Source organism: Canis lupus, chromosome 6 (genome assembly GCF_011100685.1).
Source record: "Canis lupus familiaris isolate Mischka breed German Shepherd chromosome 6, alternate assembly UU_Cfam_GSD_1.0, whole genome shotgun sequence".
Classification (NCBI taxonomy): domain Eukaryota; kingdom Metazoa; phylum Chordata; class Mammalia; order Carnivora; family Canidae; genus Canis; species Canis lupus.
Genome location: NC_049227.1, coordinates 27112725 through 27140389, shown reverse-complemented (window position 1 = coordinate 27140389; position 27665 = coordinate 27112725). Strand labels below are relative to the sequence as shown.

General features: G+C 50.2%; 1 protein-coding gene across 1 annotated transcript in view; it reads left to right on the top strand.

Annotated features, from left to right (window-relative positions):
* XYLT1 (xylosyltransferase 1) overlaps positions 1-27665 on the top strand; it is a 304358-nt gene that overhangs the window by 157047 nt on the left and 119646 nt on the right. The window contains 1 exon segment of the mRNA NM_001008718.1: positions 20004-20514. Within this exon segment, the coding sequence (NP_001008718.1) occupies positions 20004-20514 (511 nt within the window).

The following is a 27665-nucleotide window of genomic DNA, read 5'->3' as shown; positions in this document are numbered from 1 at the left end:
TAAAGAACAATTCACTTATTACAGCTAAACAGAAAAGCATATGGAAAAAGCAAACTGCATTAACATCTGCTGCCTGGGCTCCATCTGCTCCCGTTGGCTTGCCTTTTGCCTCCAGACGTGCCAGCCTGTCAGGTTCCCAGAGCCAGTCCCTCCTTCCTTCCAAGTGAGGACAGGATGTGCCCGTTCATTTTGAGCCACTCATGCGGGACCTGGGCTCTTCTTAGGTGTTTCAGAAGTGTAGAGAGATGCACAAAATGCGGGACATTTGGAGGTGCTGGGCTCTGGAGATCATGCTCTGGCTTCGGGTACTTCCTAGCTGTGTGTCCTCGGGCAGGTGGCTTAGCATTTCTGTGCCTCAGTTTCCATGTCTGTGAAATGTTGGGGTAACGAAGGCAGTGGCTACATCGAAGGATCAGTGTGAGAGTAAAATGTTAAAATGCAGGTAAATCCCTGGCAACGGTGGCGTACAGTAAGTGTGCAGGACAGGCTAAGTCTCTTTCCCTAAGAATATTCCCCACCGCCCCCACCTGGCCCAGGTTACTCATCCTGTTTCCTACAGCTTAGCACCTTGAATTTAAAATTACTCATTAAGGGACGCCTGGGTGGCTCAGTCAGTCAAGCATCTGCCTTTGGCTCAGATTCCAGCAGGATCAAGCCCCGCTTTGGGCTCCATGCTCAGTGGGGAGCCTGCTTCTCCCTCTGCCTCTGCCCTTCCCCCCTGCCTATACACTCACTCTCTCTTTCCCTCTCTATGTCAAATAAATAAAATTTTAAAAATACAAATAAAATAAAATTACTCATTGGGCACGGGGTGCAGCAAGGGCCTCAGCCTTCTGGAAGTGCCCATCTTTTCATCTTTTTTTTTTTTAAAGATTTTTTATTTATTCATGATATACAGAGAGAGAGAGAGAGAGAGAGGGAGAGAGAGAGGCAGAGGGAGAAGCAGGCTCCATGCAGGAAGCCTGATGTGGGACTCCATCCCAGGTCTCCAGGATCACACCCTGGGCCAAAGGCAGGCGCTAAACCGCTGAGCCACCCAGGGATCCCCCCACCTTTTCATCTTAAAGACCCAGCCCCTTCCCCCACCCCACCGTCTTTAGTACCGGGATGGAAGCTCCCGGGGTATCATTTCGTGATGGGACAGAGGTGCAGGGGCCCCTTCCAGAACTGGGCCGATGTGGGGCCAGCCGGCCTCGTCTGTGTTGTGCCTGCAGCCGCCTCCTCCCACCTGAGCTGGTTTTTGCCTCCAGCTAGCAAGACAAACCGAATGTTGTTATTTTAGTATCTGGTAGCCTGTCGGAAATCATTTCTAAAAATGTTTTTTCCCTCTTTCTCTCCGCCTTGCTCCCCGAAGCAGCCACATCTGTGCAGCAATTAGGACAGGACAGCTGGCAGCCCTCGGCCGTTGGAGAACGGGCTGCGGTGCACTGGGGTCAAGTGCTGCTTCCTGGCGGGGGCGCAGGGCTGGGGGAGGGTCTTGGGCAAGTCACTGTGCCTCCTGTGCCTCAGTTTCCCCATCTAGGAAATGGGCATGCTGACAGTGTTCGCCTCCCAAGGGCTGCCCTGAGGTTGACATGAGTTAGTCTCTGCAAGGTGCTCAGAACAGTTCCTGGCGTACAGTTTGGGGAAGTGGGAGGTGACGCCACATGAAGGCCCGCCCGACTGCAGAAGGGGAGGAAGCATAGCCAGTCCTGGGTCTTCTGATCTGCCATCGCTCTGCTGGGAGACTGGGAGGAGGGGAGGGGCTTCACTCCCCTTTCTTGCTCTGTGATCTCAGCCATGGCCTGAGACTTCTGGCCTCCTGGAACACCCAGTGATAAGGAACCAGAGGGACACTCTAGTCCTGTGTTTTTCCAAGAGGGTTGTGTGGCCCCCAAGATGATTTAGGGGCGCTCTGTGGACTGTTACATAACCTTGAACATTAGGAAGTATTGCTCTTCCCCAACACGCCCAGTTTGTGGATGGTGAACAGGGGTCCAGAGAGTGCCAGGGGGCCTAGCAGAGTCACTGCCAACTGCGGGGGTGGGTGTGGGGTATAGGACCGGAAACAACAGCCCCTACGCCTGCTTCCTGTCCCTCTCCTACGTCCACTGTTCCACGGGCTACAGGCTGGCCACAGGTGGTGCTTCCTTTCCCGTGGTGTCTGGGCCTGGCTGTCCCTGATTCATGGCAGGAAGAGCACAGGGGAAGGTCGCATCTCTGGCTATGCGCTGGAATCAACTGGGGAGCTTTAAAAAAAAAAAAAATCCCAATTCCCAGGCCCCCACCCCAACTCCATGATTGCAACCGGGGCGTCAGCATTTTTAAAGCTTCTAAGTGATTGGAATGGGAAGGCAATGTTGAGAATCCACGGGCTAAATGCTGCTGCCCGTTCTCACCGCATCATGTCATCTGAGGGAAGAAGCATTGAGAAAAGCAAAAACGAAGGGGGGAGGAGGGGGGCAGAAATGCTAGTAAAATATTGCACAAAACCAGCAAATTGCAAAGGGGATGTTTACAGCATGGTGCCATTTTGTCGACCTTATAAACACACAAAGTAATGCTATATATTGTCTGTGGACACATACGTATTTACTAGAGATATAAACACATAGGTGTGAAGGACAGAAGTGACCTCTGGGTTGTTGAGAAATGGGAGTTGAGCAGTGGGAAATACGTCAACTGTATCTATAAAGTTTATTTCTTTAAAGAATTGAATAAAGCATGACAGATTTGGTACCTGGGGGTGTGATATGAGTGTTCTGGGTTTTTCTCTGGCAAGTTTTGAAATATGTCATAAGTCAAGAGAATATTTTTATCTTTGTTTGATAAGCATTTTTATGTTAGGAAAATATTTAGATCCATCTTAGAAAACAATAAAGAAAACCCACTAAATTTTACCACCTCAATTCTTCAGAAGTTTAAGAACTTTATAAATGTCCCAGGCCACGGGCAGCCTTTGGATCGCACAATGATGCAAGACAGTGGGATGAGGGGGAGGCAAGAGAGACAGATGGACAGAGGGACAGCAAGAGGACAGAGACCTAGGGGTGGAGACAGGCTGACCCCTGAGGTCTGAATGAAGCCAAGGTCCCCAATAATATGCAAGGCTCTGCCCAGCAGAGGTGGGGTGCCATCTGCCTGCCTTCTTCTAGGACTTGCAGGGTCCAGTTGTCTAGTAATTGCTGCCACAGGCACATAGAACCTGGGCTTCCAGTGATAATTAACATAGGAAGGGGGAAGTGGAAGAGGCCCAGCCTGACCCTCATGATCTTCTTCGGCTGTCCTACTAGAACAGTCAGTGACCTGGAGATGGATGGAACCAAACCCTGTCATGAAGCTGACCCCTCAGCCTGTTCTCTATACAGAGAGTGAGTCCAGGACATATCTGAAATTTCAGACTTCCACACCTCTAAACAGCCAGTCCCATTTTTCTTTTAGGTATCGTACCCCTAACCAGAGGCAGCCTCAATGCCAGTCTGTGGCTTGAGGGGGCTGTTTCGGTTGGGGAGTGGGTATGAGCTTGAGCTCCAGAGTCAGGCACTGTGGTTTAAATCCCCAGTCTCTGTGGTCTTGAGCAAGTGTCTTTACCTCTCTGAGCGTCAGCTTACTCATCTGTCGGAAAAGATCTCCCACTAGTAATAGGAACACCGTCAACAACTATGGTTTGTGGCCTACGCACTGTCCCGAGTCTTGGCCAGCGTGACTGACGGGCTCCTCATGCCAATCCTATGAGCTGATTATAGCCAGGAGGCCTGCCTGAGGTCGCAGAGCGTTTAGAAGGCACTGGGACCCAGGTAGTCCACTTCAGTGCTCATGCCCCTGACTGCTGGCCCACACAGCTTCTTTGTAGGGCTGGAAGGAGGGCCAGTTAGAGGAGAACGCATAGGAAATGCTGGCCTGGCAACAATGATGGAAGGTGCGCGGGGTGGAGGGGGAGGCGCAGAGGACTGTATCATAAATTCCTGAACCCCTGATGGTAGCTGGGATTTTCCTGGTCTTGACTGTAGGCATGTGGATGCAACTCATGAATTTCCATCTGCTTCCTGAGGTCCAACCAGGAGGGGAACAGTCCATCCCCCTCCCTAATTCTGAGTTCAGACACGGCCTAAAACTCCATTGAGGCTGGGAAGTTCAGAGCCCAAGCTTTGGAATCCGATCTGGGCTTAATCTGAGCCAGCCCTGTCCTTCCCACCCATGTGACGCTGGCTGGGGCGAGCCACAGAACCTCCTCTGCCAGCCTCAGTTTACTCTTGTGTCAAGTGTGGATAATAATATCCCCCCATGTCAAAGAGAAACATGGAGATTCACCGAGGGAGTAAACAGTAGGTGCTCTCCCAGGTAGCAGACGTTCGGAGTTACAGGGGGTGGAATGGATCATAAAGCTCGTGAAGTAAGTGGCAGTGCTGCTCTGTTGGGGGCACCTGCGGGGACTTGGGCATCTGGCCTGCATTTCGTAGTCTGCGTGGGAGTCCCTGTCTTGCTGCCTCACCTCTTCAGTGAGAAATCCTAATGGGATTAGGGGGAAAAGATAGGTGACCCACCCTGGGGCAGTAAGGCAGCCCAGAGACCCGATGAGCCCCTGGAGGGGCCCCCAGAAGCTGAGGGCTCCACTGAACTTCTCAGAGACGTGTCCCAGCCAGAGGGAAAGCAGCCTGCCTTCACAGCCTCCTTAGTGCCAGCCACCGGCACGGTTCAAGTTCACAGAAAGAGCCATCTAGTGGCCTGAACAACTGTGGTCCATCGGGTCTCCCAGAACCACCTTCTGCTGGATTTGCTGCTTGAGCTGTCTGAGGGCAGAGGGGAGCGAGGTCGAGGCAGGGCTGGTCGTGCCGGGAAAGGGAAAGGTGCCCCCGCTCAGCCTCTCGGATAAGGAACTTATCCGGAGCCAGATCCTCCAACCAGCCTGGGTGGCACAGGTCACTTCCCAGAACAGGAGGGGCAAGCAGAGGCAGAAATGGCCCTTTCACCTGTCACCCGGGCACCTAGCCCTTATTCACTTCCTCTTCTCACTTTCTCAGTGCTGGGGCCACACAGGCCTGGTTCCTCAACTGGCTGAGATGACCTCTCCAAGCCTCAGGACCGCCTTTAAAATGGGTGGATGGGGGCACCTGGGTGGCTCGGTGTAAGCATCTGCCTTTGGCTCAGGTCATGATCCCGGGGTCCTGGGATGGAGCCCCACATCAGAGTCCCTGCTCAGCAGGGAGCCTGCTTCTCCCTCTTCCTCTGCTGCTCTCCCTGCTTCTGTGCCTGCTCTCTCTCTCTCTCTCTCTCTTTCTGTTTCAAATATATTTAAAAATAATAATAATAATTTAAGGGCAGCCCGGGTGGCTCAGCGGTTTAGCGCCGCCTTCAGCCCAGGGCGTGATCCTGGAGACCCGGGATCAAGTCCCACGTCGGGCTCCCTGCGTGGAGCCTGCTTCTCCCTCTGCCTGTGTCTCTGCCCCTCTCTTTGTGTCTCTCATGAATAAATATTTTTTAAAAATCATTTAAAATGGGAGGATTAAAAACATGTAAGCGGTGCTCAGCCTCACATCCATAAGACATTCCACACGTCCTCTGTTTTTATCTTTTTATTGAGTCGGTAAGCTGGTTGTCCGTTTCATTTTACTAAAACGTGAGCTCCCTGAGCGCAGGCCCCTGGCTTACCCACAGGCCCAGCCCTGCTGCTTAGAACGGTGCGTCCCGCACACCTGGTGCTCGGTCTGTAGGTGCGAATCCACGCTTGAAGGGGACGGGCCCCGCAGGTAGGATTTTCGATGAAGCAGCAGCTGCCTTATATTGACCGTTCACCTCTGTGCTCTGAATTGTGGTTTTATTGCACTGGTGTCACCCAGGAGGGAACCAGAGCTCAGAGAGGCTACCTAAGCTTCCCGAGGTCACGCAGCTAGGAAGTGGCCCAGCCAGGTTTCCAGAAGAGCATCTCAGAGCTGCGCTTGAAGCGCACTCCACAGCGGAGCCCCCGCGGTTGCCCGTCGCCGCCTCCTTGCTCAGCCCAGTTGGAGGGATGGGCGTCAGACACATTCCAGGGTGACCAGAACGTGCCACCTTGGGTAATGGCAGCACGCACACAAGTGGGTCATGATGCGGTCTTGCATCCGCCCCCCTCAACCCCCGAAGTTCAATAGAGCCTGGCAGGGTGCCACGAGCCATGTGGCCCAGGAGGACACCCCCCCCCCATCCCACGGACAGCAGTGCCCCTCCGCCTCGAAGGCAGCAGTCACTTCTCAACGGGATGGACAACGCTGTCACTTTTGCCCATGGCCCTCCAGGAGAGATGCCATTGGCCATATCACACGCAAGCTCATTTGTAAGCAGGAAGCGCCAGTGGGGCGCTTGCCTTTCTTTCTGGGGGAGCAGGACCGCAAAGCTGCAGCCTTCTTCAGGAACTTGGCCAGCAAAAACGTGCCTGGAAGGCCCTGTCCCTGGTAGGGCGGCCCAAGGCAAACGCACTGCTCGTAAAGGAGATTTAGGGGGTGGCAGTGGCGTATTCATTTGTACCTCTGCATAGTAAAAATAATGTATTGGCAGCTGCCTGGGAAGCCCAGTTCTGAAATTACCTGGATGGTGATATTAGGTGCCTCTCCCTTTCTCTCTCTCCCCACCCCCAAATGGCTCAGGCCTTCAGAGGATATAAATTAATTGAGTTTGTGTATGTGTGGATGCGTATATATTTACTTATTTACGGGCGTCTCTCTTTATTTATATCCCTGGCTCCGTGAGCATTTACATTTCTTCAGAGACTCTGCAGTAATGAGCTTATAAGTGTGTCATTCGTAACCCACTTGTGGCAGAGTGTGTTTGGTGGGGTGGAGGGGGGGGCACAGGGAGAGGGGACCCAGCAGGTGCAAAGGATGGGTTTGAAAGCTGGAGGTCTTTGATCAACAGGAGGTGCATCTGTCTCCTTAAGTGCTCCTTTCCTAGAGGACCTGCGTTGGAGAATGTGAAGAGGGCAGCGGTCGGAACCAGAATGGTCTCCAGGGAGTCAAGGCAAGAGACGTAAAGAAGGGGCACAGAAGAATAAAATCACGACAGAGAGCGGGGCAGGGTTTGGGGGTTCCAGGCCTGAGGTTAGTCTCGAGGAACAGAGACTGAGACAGTGAGAGGAGAAGACTGTAATCCAAGGACTTAAATTGTTCAAGCGCCCCTCTACCCTGCTGACAGTCACCTCCTCGAAGATTTCAGGCCACTTAGGGATGGAGGACTTTCCGCCAGGGTCTTTGTTGGGGGCGGTGTCGCCCCCTAGGGGTCACATTTTTTTCAATCGTGGGGGCACTTAGAAGGGCTGGTCCTTAATGGCCCCTGAGAGTACTGGGTGGGGTTTTTTATGTTTTTGTTTTTGTTTTTGTTTTTTAATTGGTGGGTTTTATAACCATGCTGGGTGATGCGGGGCAGGTGACTTAATGGCACCTACCAAATAGTTCTCTGGGATTTGTTTTTTCCCTCCCCAGCCTTACTGAAATATAATTGAGAAATAAAGTCATACTTGAGATAGTTAAAGTATACATTGTGATGATTTGCTGTAAGTCTACTTGGTGAGAGGATTCCCCACCCCCTCCCCACAACCCCCATTGAGTCAGTTACCACATCATTCTGGGATTTTTTTTTTAAAGATAATCTGTGTCGGGTGCTTAGCACCGTCTTCAGGATAAATGTCAGCAACGATGGTTGTTATTACCCAGTTTGTGGTTTGTTGGCCTCTCCTGCCATTGATTCCTTTGTCTGCCTCATGGACATGCTCTCTTCTCTAGATTGGGCTGGAAAATTGCTTTCTCTGGGAAAGCCTCCTCTCCTCTCCTCGGAGCCCAGTCCTTGATGAAACCCAAACCATACCACACATCATTCGCCCCCTGCGTTGAAATAGTGGGCGCACGGGCCCGCTTCCCTCTCCTGTGCCCGAGCCCCACTGACAGCAGGGAGCGTGTCTTCATTCTCTACCTTCTCCTTTTGCCCCCACTATGCTTGGCAAGGACGAGACACCCAATTAAAGCGTGTAGAATGAGTGAACCAGCCATTCTCAACCCTGTCGGACCCGGACCCTCCTAATGCAACCACATCTTCTAAAATATTCCTTTTATCTATCCTGAAATGAAATCCATTACTTGTGACCTACTTACACTCACAGCTCTAAATCAGATCAATATATTGCCCTCGTTATCGTAGAAAGAATATATAAAAGTAATTTATAATAAAGATAGTATGTATCTCATCCTGCAAATGACCAGGTGCATGGCAACACCAGGCTGGGATTTCTCAAACTTTAACGCACAGATGAGTCACCCCAAGCAACTTGATAGGATGCACGTTCTCATTCCGTTGGCCCAGGGGGAGCCTGGGAATCCTGCATTTCTAAAAAGCTTCTGGGGCATATTGATGTTGGCAGCTTGGGTCACCCTTTGAGTGACAAGGGGCCAGAAGTCACATGAAGAGGTGACTTCAGGTGCCACATGTTGAATCACTGAGAATTCAGTAATTACAAATGTAGGTGAATAGGAGGTGTGTTTGTTGGTGACTCATAGCCACACCTTATGTGGATGTTGATGATGTGATTCTCTGAAATTGTGGTCAAACTCTGACTGACGTCAGATTTCCCCTTGAATTGAACGGTTTTTACTTTCCTAGAAAATTCGGTTACATTAAAATCTGTTCCATCCTACTCTGTCATATGTCGCTGTGAGTTGGGTTCCTGGAGCCAACAATTAAAAATGAGTCATTTGCCTACCTGACATCTCAGAGATACCAGAGGTCCTGTGGGATATAGGACATCTTTTTTTTTTTTTTTTTTATTGCTCGGCAATACATGTTCCCCATGCATTACTAGGGGTGTGGTGAGCTGCCCCCCCCCCCCAGTAACTGCCAGGAGCATCTCGCAGTCATCGTAGCAACTGAAAATGTGACCACGTGTTTTCAGAACACCCCATGAGAGGCAGTCCCACTTTCATGGAAAACCCTGGAATAAAAGGATTGGTCTAGGGTTCTGAGATCTTTGAGGCATGGCTCAGTACATAGTTACCTGAAGATCCCGAGGGCTTGGTTTCAAGCAGTCACGCCAGACAGGCTTGTGGCCTGCAGGTGATTAAGGGGCATGGTCCGGGTGTGGCAGAAACTGTGATGCTCTGTAGTATAGGTTCCCCTTCGGGGTACCACTGGCCACTACTCAGCCTCAACCAGTCGTCACCTACAGAAATCCACGTCCATGTTGTCAGCTCCCCTGATGTTTCCAAGAGAGAGTGGAAGTCCAGATTTGTCGATGAAATTTCCAGTATTTAAAATATTGGCTGGGATTAAAAACCAAGCAAATGAAAAGACTCTAGCATCTCTGCATTTGGTGGAACCTTTGGGCATGTAGTGACCTCTGGCTTAAATGAAGGGATGTGTCATCAGCTCGGGGACTGTCCACACTCTGACTGCCCCTCTCCTCCTCAGGGCCACCCCCTGCCCAGCAGGGGAGCCTAACCCTCCTCCCACTCCCCCATGCAGCCACTACTGCTCCCGACCCCCTCCCACCCTCCCTTGCCATCTCCAGAGCATCTTTAGCTTGGTTCATCAGGCCCTTCTCTGACTGCTGTTCCTGGATGAGGACAGGGTTCAGGCAGGTGAGGCCTGCTAACATCAGCCTCTAGAGTCCACGCCCCCAGAGCCTGACTTTTTCCACAAAAGGTAACTTTGCCCCCCCTAGGGACACTTGGCCATATCTACAGACATTTGAGGTTTTCACGAGTCTCAGTAGCACCTAATGGGTAGATGTCATAGATGCTGCTAAATATTGTTCAGTGCAAAGGACAGTTCCCACAACAGAGTGTCAGCCGCCCAAATGTCAGCAGGGTCATAGTTGGGGAACCGTTTTAGAGGTATCCAGAAGACTTTGTCAAGATTGAGTTGCTCATTCCACCCGCATCTTCTTTCCTTCTTTGTCTCCCCATCTTTGAGTCCTGTGGCCTTCAGCATGAAGTCATAAAATAATGCCATTGCAGGCAGACTGTGTGCAAACAGTACTTTAGAAGGGGGTGACTCTAGGGATAATCTTGTTTTAACAGTTTTGAGGACTCCCTATAAAGACCCCTTCTGTGTACTGGGCATTTTGTCCCAAAACGGTGGTGGTGGTGGTGGTGGTGGTGGTGGTGGCGGCGGCGGCAGTGGCGGCGGCGGCGGCGGTAGTCCTTTCTAGAAATCTCTTCTCCCCTCTCCCTCTGTCCTTGCTTCTGACCTGCCAATCTCATTGTCTCTGGAATCCAACCCCACCTCCCACATTCCACATGACCTTGAGCAAGCCTGGCCTGGCCTCAGTTTGCTCATTTGAGGCAGGGCCAAGGCCAAGGCCAGATTTCAGCTTTGCAGGCCATTCTGCTTGAGTCTCAGAGACTCAGCTCTTCAGTGTGGCTGTTCTAGAAGGGCTTCACAGGGTTGTAGCTGGCTAACCCCTGCCCTGCTTGCTGAGGCTCTTTCGAGGGGTGGATGAGCCATCCCAGGGCAGGGCAGGGTGCAGCACCTGGTGCAGAACCCCATGTCGTCAGTTTCCCTTTGTTCCCTCGAGCTCCTGCTTTCTCTTGGGCTTACTTCCCTTTTTCCCCTGGTCCTTTTCCACCTCTGCCATCACTGCTTCTTTTGTTTCTCTTCACACATCCACCTCCCATGCCATCTGACACAGAAGCAGCCAGAAGACGCAGGTGCAGATCTTCTCTGCCACCACCCACCTGTCCACACTCCTTGGGCACTGGGTACCCATTACTATTCGAGTGTCACTGTCCCATCCACCTGGGTGGCACTGCAAGGAGCTCGTGGGCCAAGCCCGTGTTGGGCTCTGAGCATGCTTCCACTGGTCTCCCGTGCTTAGGCCCCCAAGACAAGGTACCTTGTGTAGGGTTGAGGCCCAGACCATGTGGCTTAGGCAATGCCAGAGTTAGGCAAAGCCATGAGGACAGATTTTGGGGGTTGGTGTTCATCTGTATGAAACCCATCTGGGTTTGCTCATTGGCCTGTGTCAAGTTAGGCCGTACCCTCCCATGGAGGCCAGGACACGGTGGCCTTGTCTTCAGGGGTTGGCTGGGACACACCAAATTCTTCTAGCAGCCCAGAGTTTTCTCAGGTAGACTCTAAACGGGTGGCTTATACCAGCCTCTGCATGTGGCCTCAAGGCATCCGAAAGTGTGGCAGTGTTTGTTCCAATCTTTATAGGCCACAGTGGAGGCCTGGTTGAGAAGGGGCTCACAGGAACCTGGCTAGAATTTGGTCAAGGGGAAATCTTTGTCCGCAGGTCACTTTTCCCTCCCAGAGGACAGGCCTGGGGCTTCAGGGATCTGGGCTCCTGCTGCCTCTCTTACTGTAGAAGTATTTAATGGCACCCTATTTCCACTTGACCCAGATTTCTATCTTGTGTGTGTTTTTCAGGTGTGTAAGTAAAGTATAAATCCAAAGGCCTGGCATATAGTGAACCACCAGAGCTGAAAAAGCCCTAAACATTTTGTTTCAGTAATGAGAGGATATTGGGGTTTTTAAGTGTGTGTGATGCCAACCTTCTCAACTTGTTGGTCTCAGGACCTCCAGACATTTTCAAACATTTTAGACTCTCAAAGAGCTTTTGGGTTGGTTGTGTGTGTGTGTGTGTGTGTGTGTGTGTGTATTATTTATGTATATATTGGTATATATTTTTATGTATCTTATATATTGATATGTATATTATATATATAAATATCAATTATTTACTTGATTGAAATTTAAACTAAGGCACTCTTAAAATGTTTATGTATTAATTTACTTAAAATAACACTGATCACCCGTACATGTCTGCACAAGTAAACATTCATATGAAAAATAGGTGTGTTTTCCACAACAAAAAAAAAAATTTTGTGAAAAGAGTCATTGTTTTACATGTCTGCTGATCAGTTGTGATTTCCGGCTTAATAGAAGACAGCTGGATTCTCACATTTGCTCCTGCTTTCAGTTTGCTGTGATTTCACACCTCCTATGGCCTCTGGGAAATTCCACTGTTTGCTTGTGAGGGAATGAGAGAAAAAAAAGGAACAGGACGTCTTTGTATTTTGATGGAAATCGTGACCCAGAGAGGCCCCCCCCCAAAGGTCTCAGGGACCTATAGGAATCCCCAGACCACACTTTGAGGACCACCATTGCAAGCATAAATCTATTTTAATAAATTACAGCAAAAAAAAAAAAAATTACAGCTAACGTTTACTAAGGTCTCGGCATTTTGCTAAATGTTTCACACATATTAACTCTTTTAACTCTGAGAAGCCCCCATGAGGGAGCTACTATTTATTATGCCCATTTCACAGAGAGGGAAACTGAAGGTCACCCGGTTAAGTGGTGTGCCCGGGGCTACCCACTGACCAAGTGGCAGAGGCCAGATCGGAATTCACTATACCTCGCCTCTCCTGCCTCCCTTTACAAAACACTTAAGAGCCTACTCATCAAATGACCATGGGGTGCCAGCTAAAAATGTCATCATGCTACAAATTACTGAATATATATCCAGCACCACGCTAAATCTTCTTTCGTTAAATAGAATTAAATATGTGTGCCTTATTATTTAATCTCTACCTCGCCATTGCCAAGTAGGTCCTCTTACCCCTTTTTTTGTAAATGAGAAAATTGAGGCTCTGAGAGTTAATCTTTGCCTCTCTCCTGGGGTCGAGGGGTGGAGGCTGGATTCTAAGCCAGCTCTATCAATCCAGCACCCTCCTTCCTCACCCCATGCCGTGTTTCCTGTTACCATAACTAAATTTGCTAAATTGCACCAAGCTTATTATTTAGAGCTCTATTAAAGAAAGGCCCGCCCATGCCCAGCATGGCCCACGGGCTTCAAGTGCTGGCCAGCCCCGCCACGTTTCGTGCATGCCAATGAGCCGGGCCAGGGGCCTGGGTTAGGTCTATTTGCATTGGCAGCCTGGGTAATTGCATATTCTAATTGGGTGCAGCCATGCACACTGCCCCTCCGCTGTTTGTCTACCCTGGCATTGAGGTCCTTTTGGAAGCAGGTGCGGGCTTTTCCCCCAGCGTCCCTCCCAATGGCCTTGGTCACCCTGGTGACTGGAATGAAGCCTCAGACACTGAATTCAACAGCAAACCACCACTCATCTGGCTGAGTGTCTACATGGCACAAAAGGAAGCCATAAACGTTGTGATGAGCAAGTGGTTGGGACAGCTCGCCTGGCCAGGATTTCCCTTTGGCATCATCCTTATTCCTAATAGCTGCTAAGAAGCAGTATGGTGTTGGCGGGCATGGCCGCTGGACCCAGACTACCTGGGTTCAAATCCTGGCTCCTCCCCTTGCAAGATCTGGATCAGACACTTAGCATCCCTGTACCTTAGTGCTCCCATCCAAAACGGGGAGAAGAATGGAGCATCTTCTTCATAGGGTCATCACGAGGATTCCGCAAATTAGTATGTGTGAAGGGCTTGGGATGGAGCGTGGGACATTTAAACACCATTCGTGTGTTTTCTAACAGTGTCGAGCAGGGCCTTCTGTGCTTCATCAGTTCCGTCCCTGGGAGGTAGATGCCAGCCTCAGACCCTCCGGCTGGATGAGGAAGCTAAGGCACAAGGGGATGAAATGATATGTCCCGGGTCCAAGAGCTGCTGGAGACAATGATCAAAGGATGGGTCAGGGAGGAGACTTGATGCCCCTGGGGGTGTCCATCCCCCATCTCTTATCCTCCATCAGATTATTTCTCAATGAGCTGGAATGGCAGAACTTTTTTAGTCGATCATATTGATTAATGCCTGATTCAGAGAATGTTGAGTAACACACATCCACAACCTGTCATTTTACAGAGGAGAAAATTGGACAATCTCCAAAGCAAGAGAAGCACCTGGGTCTTCTCCCTCCCTGTCCAGTACTCTTTTTACACACACAAAAAAATAAGAACAAAAGTTTTTCAGTGAGTGGATAGTTTAAAAAAGCACATCCACCCACCCCCACCTCACCAAAACAGGACCAAGGGGCCTGGACTCAATTGACTAGGTGAGGAGAGACCCCACTTGAAATCTGAACATTGGAGAACCAGGGAGGGACAGAGGCAGATCCAGGTTTGTCTCCGAACAGCAGTCCGGGTCACGTACTCTGCCTCTCGGAGCCATTGTGTTTAGCATATTTCTACCTGATTGAAATTGGCTCTAAACGTGCCCAAGGTTGAATGGGAATGGAGGACATTATTGCATTTAATTATTTCTCTAGAATAAAAATGGATTCTAGCAGCAGCTTAGAGGTAAGGCAGCAGCAGGGCAATTAGAGTTTTGGAGCTCTCAAGCAAACATTTGAATGTACAATCATTGTAATAAGTACATTAAAATAAAATAAGTCAAAGGGTTGCATTTACATAAATAACTCAAGGTGAGAGTGTTGGATTGGTTAAGAATAAAGGGGACACAGCTAGTTGATCATAATGAGGAAATAATAACCAGCCTGTCCTCCAGGCGGAGACCATCAGTGGTGAGATGATTGAGGCCCAGTGCTAAATGGTAGCAAACCTAATCTGGGTTCACTGGTTATCTTCTTCTTGCTTTGGCTGTTAGGCACATTCTGGAAGTTTTACATGTATTCCTCCTCCCTAAAATACCCATGAGGTAAGTAGTAAATGGGAAAATCATTCCCATTTTCCAGATGAGGGGGGGAGTTTGAGGCACTTCCTTTCTAGCAGCATGACCTTGGTCAGGTCATTCCTTGTGTCTTCGTTTCCTTCCCTAATTAGAACTACTATTGCCTGCTTCCCTGGGTGTTTGAGAGGATTAAGGACCCAAGACATGTGAAGGGCCAGAGTAGGGGAATATGTGGGTGCTGAGGACATGATGGTTACCTTGCCTGTATTTGCCTGGAAACCTCCCGAGGCTGTTTTTTATTGGGAAGGCAACCTGGATTTGGATTTCTGGGTTTTGATTCTCTAGAGAAAGAGCAGAGACCTATTTATCTTTGGTACGCAGATGAAGAGTTTCTAGGGAGGTAAAGGGATATCCCAAAGAACATATGGTGTATGCAAACAGTAGAGTATTATTCAGCCTTGAAAAAGGGAGGAAATTGTGCCATATGCAACAACATGGATGGCCCTGGAGGACAGTGTGCAAGATGAAATAAGTAGTCACAGAAAAACTAATACTGCATGAGCCCACTTATATGAGACAGCTAAATTAGTCACACTCAGAATCTGTAAAATGGTGATTGTTGAGCTGGGGTAGGAAGAAGTGGGGAATTGCTAATCAAATGGCATAAAGTCTCAATTATACAAGATGAATATGTTCTAGAGATGTTCTGTGCAACATCACACCTATAGGTGTGCACTCAAAAAAAAAATTAAGATGGTAGAGCTCATGTTAAGTGTTCTTACCACAAGAAAATAAAATTTAAAAAAAGAAAGAACATGGGCGCCTAGGTGGCTTAGTCGGTTAAGGATCTGCCTCCAGCTCAAGTCATGATCTCAGGGCCCTGGGATCGAGTCCCGTGTCCATCTCCCTGCTCAGCGGGGAGTCTGCTTCTCTCTCTGCCCTTGCTCCTCACCCACACTCACCCTCTTAAATAGATTAATTAAATTTAAAAAAGAACAGAGTAGGGGCACGCTGAGGGAGAATTCATCAACTACTCTAGAAAACAGAGTTGACTTGGTAAGCCAAGAGGTTCTGGACCTCTGAAAGATGCCTGGTTCTAGCCGACTCCGCCCCTTTCTGACTTTTCCGGAAGCTCTCTAAGATCTTTGAACTCTTCATTCCAGAAGACAAATCTTTCCTTTGCCTCTTACACTCGAATCTTTTGACTTCCCTTGACAGCTGTGGAGCGTCTGGGGCCAGGCAGAAGGCCACAGGGCCACACTGAGCTAATCATCCCCGTGGTGGGGGCCTCTCTGAGTAGACAACGCTTATGAATCAGGAATTATATTAGAACTGATGGTGGCGCCTGGTCCTGATATCACAAATTAACCAGAGGAATCAGCCATTCTCTACTGGTCAGATTAGCTTCACTGATTGCAGCGTTTCCCGTGTCTGGTTTTGCCTGAACAAGTTCTGCCAGAAAGTGGTAGAGAACGTGAGCTTTTGAAATTAGTGGTTTATGGAGGTTTTCTGCTCAGGGCCGGACTCGCGATCCTCCGTTAACGAGGAAAAAGAACAACCCAAGAATGACACTTAGGCTGTGGGTGATGAGAGAGGATCAGATGACTGCGTGCGGGGACAGGGGGACTCTTCCTCCTACTGTCTGCCGTCGTGGTAACTCCTAGAAAACGAGCTTAGGGACGGAGTTTGAATTCATATTTTCAGGCATTCGTACTCATCCAACTGGTTCTCTGTCAGAGGCCAAGAAACAGAACAGAACAAAACCAAAACACACCATCCAAAGATTGGCTCCTGTATCCGAGGACAGCTAGGGAGAAGGAAGCAGATCAGATGGGTTCCGAGCTAGTCTGTGCTGCAGTAACAAAGATCCCCACATGCCAGTGATGGAAAGCGTAGGAGGTTTATTTCTGCCCCTTGAGACTTGGTCTGTGCTCCGCACTAGCCTCACTCAGGAATGTGGGACCTTTATCATCGGGAGTGTAGTTGGATGCTGTGGAGGAAAGGGGAATGTGGCAAATGGTACCCCAGTTCTAATCACTGGTCTTGGCCACAGCAAGATGCTTGGCTGTGCCTGATTTGCAGGGTATGGGAAATACAGCCCTATCACATGCCTAGACGAAAAAACCTGAAATATTTGTCAGGAGCCTTATTGAAAACCAGCCTTCTGGGTGCCTGGGAGGCTCAGCCTGTTTAGTGTCTGCCTTCAGCTCAGGCCATGATCCCTGGGTCCTGGGATCAAGTCTCACATCGAACTCCCTGCTCAGCAGAGACTGTGCTTCTCCCTCTGCCCTTCCCCCCTGCTCATGATAACTCTTTCTCAAATAAATAAATCTTTAAAAAAGAACAGCCCCCCAATATCCATTTCCATCTCAACCTAGGTTAATATGAGCAAAGAGGAAGATACCCCTTGCACTCCCCCCAGTAGAGAAGGGGGAGCGAAATGCTCCTCGGTTCCTCAGCCAGATAGAAGAGGCACTATGTGATAGCAAGGTTTAGAATCGGACAGGTGCAAGTTCACCACTCCCCCAGATGACTTTGGGCAAGTTCCCGAACATCCTCGAGCTTTCCCCATCTCTTTTGTAGGTGGGAGAATAGTAGTAACTGCCTTGCAAGTTATTTTCGAAGCTTGAATAAGCTGTCGCATGCCAGGGCTTGGTTTGGTGCCTGGCACCTGATGTGTGCTCAGCAGTGTTAGAGCGACAAGCCTTGGCTTCTCCTTCTGTAGAATGGCAAGGAGAATACCTCCTTCTGGGGTGACTGTATCCAGCGAGTGATACCTGTGACTCACTGAGTGTGTGGTGCCTGGCTCGTGGCCAGCGCTCAGAAAATGCATCCGAGAGGCTGCTTGGGATTTTTGAAGGGCCTCTGGGCAGAAAGAATGAGAAAGATGAACATCAGTGGGGTTCATTTAGGGGACAGGGACAGAGATGTGGCACCAGGTATCAGAACTGGCAGTTTCCCTTTCCCAGATCAGGATATGATACCAGCCTGTGTGACACCAGCAGCTGTGCTGTGACCCAGTACAAACTCAGTTCTCCCTTCTTGGCATCTGTGTCCTCCCTCCTACCCCGTCACCTCCTCGCTCCTTCCACCTAGAGCTCTTCATGCTTTATGGCCCTTCTTGTCCCTCTTTCTCTGTGATTCCTTGTCACCCAGTGGGCCATTGGCTGGACTTGAGATGGCTATTTGGAGGGGACACGCCCATTCCATATCCATGTGGCTGGGCAGGAGCGGATGGGAAGGGAGCCAGATCTTGTGGTACAAAGCCATACTGCGGTGCTTAAGATAGGACACAGTGGTGGGGATTATGGGGGTTCTGTGGCTTCTCGGATGTGGGTGGTGGAACCAGAACCCAGGCCATGGGTCTGCAGCCTAATCCCAGCTTCACCACCCACCAGCTGGGTCACCTTGGGCAAGTCACAAATGGTCAGTTCCCTCATGTGCAAAACGAGAATTAGTAGCACTGTCCAACTTACAGAGTGCCCATGAGGAAGTTTAAGAGTCCGTTTTCATTCTTAAGGCCTCCACTAACTGGGAGAAATCGGTGCTCAATGCTGGGGAAATGGAGGAAGGGCCAGATATAGCTCTTCTCCAGACTGTTACTAGGCCACATGGGAGTCCTGGGGTCGGGGACAACTGAACCAAGCCAGGGGAGGGGAGCCTACTAAACTCCTACTCCTGGAGAGGTCATAGCTGCACACTTTTTCTTAAAGGGCCAGATAGAAATATTTAGGGAGACCAGATGGACAGTATTGCAATGCTCGTTTCTGCTGTCGTAGCAGGAAAGCAGCTGTAGACAGTACATAAACAAAGAGGTGTGACTGTTTTTCTTTTTTTTTTTTTTAATATTTTATTTATTCATGAGACACAGAGAGAGGGAGGGAGAAGTAGGCTCCATGCAGGGAGCCCACATGGGACTCGATCCTGGGTCTCCAGGATCAGGCCCTGGGCTGAAGGCGGTGCTAAATCACTGAGCCACCTGGGCTGCCCTGTTTTTCAATAAAACTTTATTTACAAAAGCAGATGACACACAAGATTTGGCCCACGGAGGGTCACAGTTTGCCAACCTGCTAGAGTAAGAGCCCTATGGAGGACCATGTCAGCCCCTCCCAGGCCCCAGCCCTGCCTCTGCTGTTCCATCCCACCATCCTCTTCCCTGGGAACTGTTAATAGGCACATTTAGGAGAACCAAAGGGGAGGTCTTCCTTCAAATTGCTACTCATGGCCATTGTGTTTCTATAGCAACGGGGGTAGATTTATGGAACCAATTAACATCCTCTGTGGCTTTGGAGGTCCCCTCTGGGGCTAGCTTTGGAACAGTGGATACTCTTTCAGGTTAAGGCATTGGTAATGGTCTCTAAACAGAAGCAACATGTTTTGGAACTGATGCAGGGTGTTAGTTGAACGGTACATTTGCTCTGAGCTCAAAAATGGCCAGAGCCTGCATATGTATGGAGAAGCTGAGTTGGGGGACACCTGCCTTCCTGGGAAGATCCATACCATGCATTGTCTCCAGAGTGACTCTTGGCCTTTCTCCTGACCCCCAGGTGACTTAATCAGTTCTGCTCCAGGTACAAACATGAGGAATGAGAGGCTAAACACTAGAGTATCACAAACTTACCTCCCCACCCCACCACCCTGGAATTCATTATAAAGATCATAATGCACAGGATGTTTTGCTCTCCAAAATAGGCTGGATGTCTCTCCCTCGAAATTAACTCTGGCTGGGTCTGATTTCTCTTTTGGGCATAGATCTCTGAGCATGTCCTAAAGGCGATGGGATGTATGTAATATCCCACTGATTTTTTTCTTCCTGGATAATTATATGATGACATTTCCAGCCTTTAAATAAACCATCACAGCACCCTCTGCTAGAATTTAAACAGGAAGCTGCAACAAAATGTCCATAATCCAGTGGCAGAGACCATCAAGGAAACTTACTTGAAAGGGGAGGGGGTGTAGTTAGTAACAAAACCTTTGAGAACCAGGGATCTCTGGGTGGCGCAGCAGTTTAGCGCCTGCCTTTGGCCCAGGGCGCGATCCTGGAGACCCGGGATCGAATCCCACGTCGGGCTCCCAGTGCATGGAGCCTGCTTCTCCCTCTGCCTGTGTCTCTGCCTCTCTCTCACTCACTGTGTGACTATCATAAATAAATAAATAAAAATTTAAAAAAAAAAAAAAAAAACCTTTGAGAACCATAGAGCCCTTGAGAGTTTTCAAAGTCCTAGTCTCTAGTTGGAACATCTCCTATTTCCATATGGGGAAATGGAGGTCCAGAGAGAAAAGTCTACCTTGAAATTAAGCTCATGGCAAAGGCATGGCGTGAAACCGGGGCCCGGATCCCCAAACATCTGTGCCCCACTGTCCAAGGGCCAACCTCTTTTTTTTTTTTTTTTTTTTTCAAGGGCCAACCTCTTTAGAGCGACCACTAAGTGATGTTCCTCTTTTGTGTTTCTTCCCATCTTCTCCAGGATGGCTACTTTTCTCACCGGCCGAAAGAGAAAGTGCGGACAGATAGCAACAATGAGAACTCGGTCCCCAAAGACTTTGAGAACGTGGACAACAGCAACTTCGCACCCAGGACTCAAAAGCAAAAGCACCAGCCCGAGCTGGCAAAGAAGCCACCAAGTAGACAGAAGGAGCTTTTGAAAAGGAGGCTGGAGCAGGAAGAGAAGGGGAAGGGACAGTCGTTCCCAGGCAAAGGCACCCACGAGGCGCTGCCTCCCGGTGGGAGAGCCTCGGTGAACGGCAGCCGCGGGAAGGATGCCCCGAGACAGCCCCACACCAGGAAGAGCGGGGGCGGCTCCCCCGAGCTCAGGTACGACCAGCCCCCCAAGTGTGACATCTCGGGCAAGGAAGCCATCTCCGCCCTGTCCCGCGCCAAGTCCAAGCACTGCCGCCAGGAGATCGGGGACACCTACTGCCGCCACAAGCTCGGGATGCTGATGCCCAAGAAGGTGACTCGGTTCTGCTCCCTGGAAGGTGAGTTCTAATTCTTCCTCCCGCCGGGTCCCATTCAGCTCCCATTCTCACACCTTCTGAGAATGACCGCCCTCTTTTTCCAAATCCACCCCACCCCAATCAACACACAGGAAGGTTTTTTTCTGGTACTGCCTGAATTCCCAAGTTGTGTGTAAGAAAAACTTGGCAAAATGAAATTCCCTTTTGTTACATCTTTAACCAGTTGCCTCGATGGCAACCGATGAAATACATGGAATCGGGCCGATGTGGCATTCCAGGTGATCGTATTGATGTGGTTCCTTTTTTCTCGCTCAGCAGACTATTGGGATTGAAATTGACGCAAATGTGTTTGTCATTGAATATGATTCGAAAGCTTTCTAATTGGTTGCAGTGACTTCAGAGGCTCCAAAAAAACAACCTCCCCATTTTTCCTCCATCGAAAATTCCTTTCTTACTCTCTACTCTCCCCTCCCCTCCCCCATCTCTCCCCACTTCCTCCCCTGTCCTGGGCACCGTCCTCTGTGCTGAGGGCCAGTGACAAATCCCATCTGTCACTCTATGATGCCAGGAGAGGTCAGAGCTGTAACAGCGGCGTGCATCAGCACAGTGGAAGGGCCCTCAGAAGGTGGAGGGGACAGTTTTGCACAGGTGAGGTCTTAATCACATATCTCTGCGTCCAACATCATGCTGTTGACTGGGTTTTGTGCATTTCTTGGCTGTGGGTTTTACCCTCTCCAGTCCCTCCTACAAGAGGGAGTATGAGTAGCAGCAGCAGGCAGTTATCGAGAGCTCGCCGTGTGCCAGGCACTGCACAAGGCACTTTGCATTCGATCAGCTCATCTCATCCAGTGCCCTGTGAGGTTGGCACTGTTGTCGTGAGCCTAATTTTTTCTTTCTTTCAGATTTTTAGGATTTGGGTCAGGTAGAGAGTGGCCCTGTGTTGTAAGTGCTGTGGAAAGATACACAGCAGAGCCCTTGCACATTCCCCTTTGCACGGGGTGCAAACAACTCTGGCTTCTTACTCACTGTGCATCTGCAATTTTTTGTTTTCAGCTGTGAATGTGTATGTGGACTATGCTCTCTTTTAAATGGAAAGGCTTAAAAAGAAAGGATTCATTTCTCCCGTGCATCTCAGCCCTCGTCTAAGCTGTCCCTGTGGTTCACATTTATATTCTTGATGGCACTTGGCTGATGGAGTAGAGGAATAAATAAGTGGAGGAAGAAGTTTCCAGAATCTTTTGGTAACCAGTTCCTGGCTTGGCAGAGAAGTGTCAGAGGCTGAATTGAATGCCCTTCCATGAAAGTGATATCAGGCACTCATTATATACCAGGAGTCAATACACTTGTCCTGCAAAGGGCCAGACAATAAATATTTGAGGCTTCGTGAGCCATATAGTCTCCCCAGCCACCCGATGCTGCTGTTGTAGCACAAAAGGAGCCATGCACAATGCATACCCAGTGCACTTGGTCATGTTCTAATGAAACTCACTTGACAAAAGCAGGAGTGGGCAGGATTTGGCCCGTGGGCCATAGTTTGCTTACCCCTGCTAGATACCAATCCTGTGTCGTAGTAAATACAGCACAGTTTGCACCTTTATAGCACATCGAATCCTCACACCAGCCCTAGGAGGTAGGTCGGTTACCAACCCATTGCATTGATGAGGACATTGAGGCTGAGAGGCTTAGGACTTGCTTGGAGGTGCACGGTTCATAGGTAGCAGAGCTGGGATCACAGGGCCTGCATCCCTACCCATGGCCTTCCTCTCCTCGGGAGGCAGAAGGTTTCCCTTGATCTCAAGTGGTCCGACCTCGGGGAAGTCCTGCAGCCCATAGGCTGTTTTTGTCTATCCTCAGCATCATTGCAAGGAGAAGGGCGGTGTCACCCGTGGAGGCCAGGGACTCCCACGCACTGCCTGGCCCAGCTGAGACCCCACCAGCGCGGTCGTGCAAGCTCAAGTTTGCTGGGACTTTCCCCGTGGCCTCGACTGTGTCAGCCAAGGTGACACACCCTCCCGGGACCTCTGAGCTGGTTAATAAGATTGGCATTTAAGAGCCATTGCACACCCAGCCTGGCACTGCTTTAATTTGCTGCACGACAGCCTCCCCTTTTGCAATAAATTTACTGTGAATAGACTAATTGCAAAATAACCCTAATTGGGTAGTTATCAATGAACAACTTCCCGTGGAACAAAACGGCTTACAATTAATAGCATTTAAGCCATAAACTATTCTTCTGCAGAAAGCTAAGATGTAATTACACCCCATACGGAGATTGTATTCCCTTTCTGGAAACCATGACACCCGGATTTCCCTCTGCTTAGGAGGGATTGGAGCTTCAGCCCCGTGGTCCTTTTATTTCCTGCTAAATGAGATGGAGGTGGGAGGGGAGGGAGCTATAATATGCGTGTAAATATACACATACGCACGTGCCCAGATGCCTGCGCTGGCCTTGTCGTCGTGCCGAACGCCACATCACCCCAACTTCAGCCAGTATGATGCCAGGAGTTGGATATGATTAGGTGAACCATTCCTCATGCTGGAAAGTCTGAAAAATCTGGAGGGAAGGAAATGAGAGTTTGAATGTTGATTCTTGTAAGGGGCTCCTACTCCTCACACTCTACCCTGACCTTAGCACCACTCAAGGAAAAGGAAGAGTCTAGAACACCAGGAATCGGTTTGCCACCTGATGTTCCTTGCCCCCTTCGCTCCACCTCAGCTGGAAGGACGACACGTTTTCACAAGGAAAGGAGGGATCCCTACACCCTCTGCTAACAGCCACCAAGAGAGAGGTGCATTGAGGATGGAGGGTGCTCTATCCCATCAGCTCCCAAACCTGGCCTCAGAGGTTTATTGCTAATCCCACCCTTTGTCACCTCTTAGTCCTCACAGGGTCCCTGTGCTCATTGCAGCTTTCCAACCACCCCTCGTCCTCCCGGCTTCCTCCCCTAGGCAGCCCCACCCCCCAGCCCACCCCCACAATTGCCTGGGACTCCTGCCCCTTCCTCAGGCTCCAGAATCATGCCTCCAGTCACTTCAGGAGGACCTCCTCCTGTTTCGTGGAAATGAAACCATGTCGGATGGAAGGCCAAGGGTGGCCTGGGCTGGAAAAAGAGGTTTCCTCCAGCTGCTGGGTTTTGAATACCGGTTGTGACTTGACTAGGCGTGTGACCCTAACCTCCCAGTGCCTCAACTTTCTCATCTGTAGAATGGACACAGATACTCTTAACTTTCCTCATAGGATTGTCGGCTGCAGTGGGAATGTGAATATAAAATGCTTGGTGTGGAGGGGAGGAAGAATGAAGCGGATGTTTGGCTGTTGGCAATGGTGGTGGCAGCTGTAGTGGTATAAGTGAAGGGGGGGATTGAGAAGAAGCATGAATAGAGGCCGCCTCGATGCAGTTTATGGTTTAAATGCTAAATCCTCGTTGCCCGGCCACATCTCTCTGGCTCCATTTTTCAGATGTGGCCCCTCTGTGGCTCAGGCATTCTGTGACACTCTTTCCAGCCCCTCCACTGTTGCCTGCACCCTGACTTGTCTGGCCACCACCTCTCCCCCCTTCAGATCTCAGCCTCAATGCCACCTCCTCCAGGAAGTCTTCCTGGACCACATCTCCCCCAGAAGCTCTCGCCACGGGGATCACACTGACCCTGGTGAAGGGCAGAGGTGGCATTCCTAATAAACACCTTGCTTGATAAAGACTATTCGGCTTGTAACAGGTGTTCTGTGCCAGGCGCTAGGTAACGCAACTTTTTCTGCCTCATTACGTTTGGAACAATTAAATGCCAGCGGCCCTCGTAGGCCACTAGCCCCCCTCCATCTTGGGTGAGAATGCCCTGAGAAAGGCCCCCCTGGTCCCTCCTGCAGCTCACCCTCTGCTGTGTCAGGTAGGGCCAGTGGAGTTGCGCTTCTAGCAGCCTGTGCGTCTGCAGCCTGTGTGTTCAGGTGGAGAAGTTCCAGGGAAAGCAGTCAGCTGGGAGGCAGGGTGGACTGCCACCTGACCAGGACCTTGGGCCTCAGCAGCTGGGTGATGCAGCGGTTCTCCCATGGGTGATAGGCAAGGGCTAGTTCCTTGCATCAGCCAACCAGCTGGGGTGTTCAGGCACTTGCACGTGAGTGGAAAAGCCGGCTCAAGTATTAGGGCTGAAGATGGGCAGAGAGGGGGTTTCGGATAGAAAGGCAGCCATTCACGGACGTGACAACTGTCTTTACCCATCAGCCTTTGCAGGAGGCCAGGGGCTCTGGACAAATGGGCTTCTGGATGGAGGTAGCTGGCTGCCCGCTTCAGAGAGTGGCAGATGGTGCTGCCAGCTGCAGAAGGGCTGTCTCCCGTACATCTCCGCACCCTGGGGGTGGTGGGGTGACTACACAGCATGAGTAGCTGGCTTCTAGAAAGCGTGGCTGGCAGCCTGGCTTGGAGGGAATATGCAGGTGTAGATGTCAGCTCGTCCAGTCAGTGCCCTGGGGTGCGTGCCTCAGTTTCCCCACCTGTCAGCCAGAGACCCAGACTCCTCCCAGGTTTTTTGCTATATATCTCCTGATGAGGAAATGAGAGAGCAGCCCTGGAAAGCTAAAAACCACTACCATAATGGGGGCGGCGCAGTGAAGCTAAATTGACCCTGGTGCAGCTTTGCCAAGTGGCCGGACCTGGCTTGCTTTCCTTTTTTTTTTTTTTTTAATTTATTTTTTATTGGTGTTCAATTTACTAACATACAGAATAACACCCAGTGCCCGTCACCCATTCACTCCCACCCCCCGCTGGCTTGCTTTCCGAAAGGCCGAGTGTGCAGAGGACCCAGTCAGACCCTTCCGGCTGAGGAAGGCCCAAAGCCCAGTACAGAGGAGGTATCTCGGTAAGGATTCACTGAATTTGGGCCTGACTTGGGCTTCTTCAGGAGAGGAAAGAGACTGACCTGTGGACCCACTCACTGGTCACCCAGGGGGCCGTGTCCAAACCCAGGGCACTGCGAATGTTTTTCCATAAAGGGCCAGAGAGTAAATAGGCTTTGCAGGCCATCTGGTCTGTGTCTCATACCCAACTCTGCCTGAAAGCTTAAATATATAAAGGACCAGCATGGCAGTATTCCAATAAAACCTTATTTATGGTCACAAAAATGTGAATTTTACGTAATTTTCATGTGTCAGAAAATGTTACTCTTTTGCTTTTCTATCAACCCTTTTAAAATGTAAAAAGGGGGGCACCTGGGTGGCTTAGTCAGTGAAGCCTCTGCCTTCGGCTCAGGTCATGATCTCAGGGTCCTGAGATCAAGTCCCATGTTGGGCTCCCTGCCCCTGTGCCTTTGAGATCCTGATTTCAGCTCTTCGGATAAATGTCCAGTGAGATCCCACCTCACACGCATTCGGAGGGCCATTATCAAAAACAAAACAAAAGACAACAGGTGTTGGCGCGGATGTAGAGAAATTGGAACCTTTGTGCACGGTTGGTGGGAGTGCAAAAAAAACGGTGCAGGTACTCTGGAAAACAGTATGGAGGTTTTTCAAAGAGTTAAAAATAGAACTACGGTCTGATTCAGGAATCTCACCTCGGATCCGATTCGGTTTTACGGAAGGCATTGAAACCAGGCGGTCGTGGAGGGCATCCTACAGGGGCTCCGGTGGGGAGGACTTGAGAGAGGACAGAAACTATTGAGATTGGCCAGTGGACCAGATGGCGGTGACCATCAGCTGCTGTTCTGGCCTCAAAGGTTTCTTTGAGGCACAATAACCACTCAAGCCTGATCTTCCGGCAAACATTTATTGAGCTCCTACTGTGTGCCAGGCAGCAGTGGCCAACAGTCCCTCAGGGCTCCCCCATTGAGAGGTGAGTCCCCAACAGGCCAGTTCCACAATGCCTTGTCCTCCTAAAGCACTGTGGTGTTTATTCCCCCCTCCCAGTCTCGGAATCATAAAGAAAGCCAGCTGCCACCCACAAGGCTTTTTAGAAAGCTAAATATGTAGTTACGGGAAATATCATAAATGCCCCCTTCACCTCCCTCCCACCTCCTTCTCCACCCCCTCTCCTTCCCTCAGGAACATGCTGCCAGCTGTACAGCTCTGCCATTCACTTTAAAACTTGTCATTAGGGTGTGTTTGTTCCCTAACTGCCACTGCCTGAAAGCAAAGCTGCGAGGTTTAGGTGCAGAAAGAGGCTGCAAACACCAGCCCCTGAAAGAGCACATCCGAGACCAGAGGATCGTGGTTGGATGGGTGTCTTTCCCTTCTCGTGTGCTCACGATGACATCTACAGCCCAGGGGGTTGGAAGCGTGTTTGTGGACCACTGCTAAGAGCGGCTCGGTGGCGCCTGGCTCACCTGCTTGCCTTTCGTCAGAGGCTGAAGGGAAGCTGGGGAAGGCAGGGAGCATCCTGAGGTTGTGGGCAGCAGGGCCGGGCGGGGCCTGGATGGTGGCCCAGCCCCGGAGTTCACTGATGCCCACCTGCCCCTTAGCCCAGTCCGTCCCTCCCACACACAGTGCGTGGAGATGCTGACGGGCCAGCCTGCATCACCAGGAATGTTGCAGGCAATGGGGGATTACTAATAATGCACGTTCCCCTTTTGGTAAGTTGAAGCAGAGTCACGGAGTCGCCTAGCACCTGACACCAGACTAGACACACAGGAAATATCCGTTGTCTTCTGGGCGAGCAAACCCCTGATATATGTCCTCTTGCTTTCTTGCACCTGGGTGGGCATTTAGGAGACGCCCAGGGGTGCCCTTGGAAACTTGTCCTGAGCGTGAACATCTTTCTTCCCCTTAGCATCCTTAAGTATGTTTCATTTGCTTCACTTAACGAATTTGTGTGGAGAAGCTACCCCACACTGGGCATGGTGCTAAGAACTGGGGTGCAGTGAACAAGAGACGAGATCCGACCTTACAGCGCTCACAGTCCGGGGGTGGGGGGAGTTGCGTGCAGGCAGTGAACAGGAAAATGCAGGATAGTGGTCAAACTGCCGTACGCGTGGAGAGGGGAAGAAGCAAGGGACCCAGAGGGGCTGTGTCTGAATGACCTTATAGAAAGGAATGGACAAAAGGTAATTGGGAAGGGATGTGGTCTCATTATGGAAGAGCATGCTAAGAACGTGAGCGATCCCCAGATGGAATGGTTGCTAGTTTTTGGAGATACTGAGTTCATTCATTCATTCTCTCAACACTTATTCATCGAGCATCCAATGTCTAT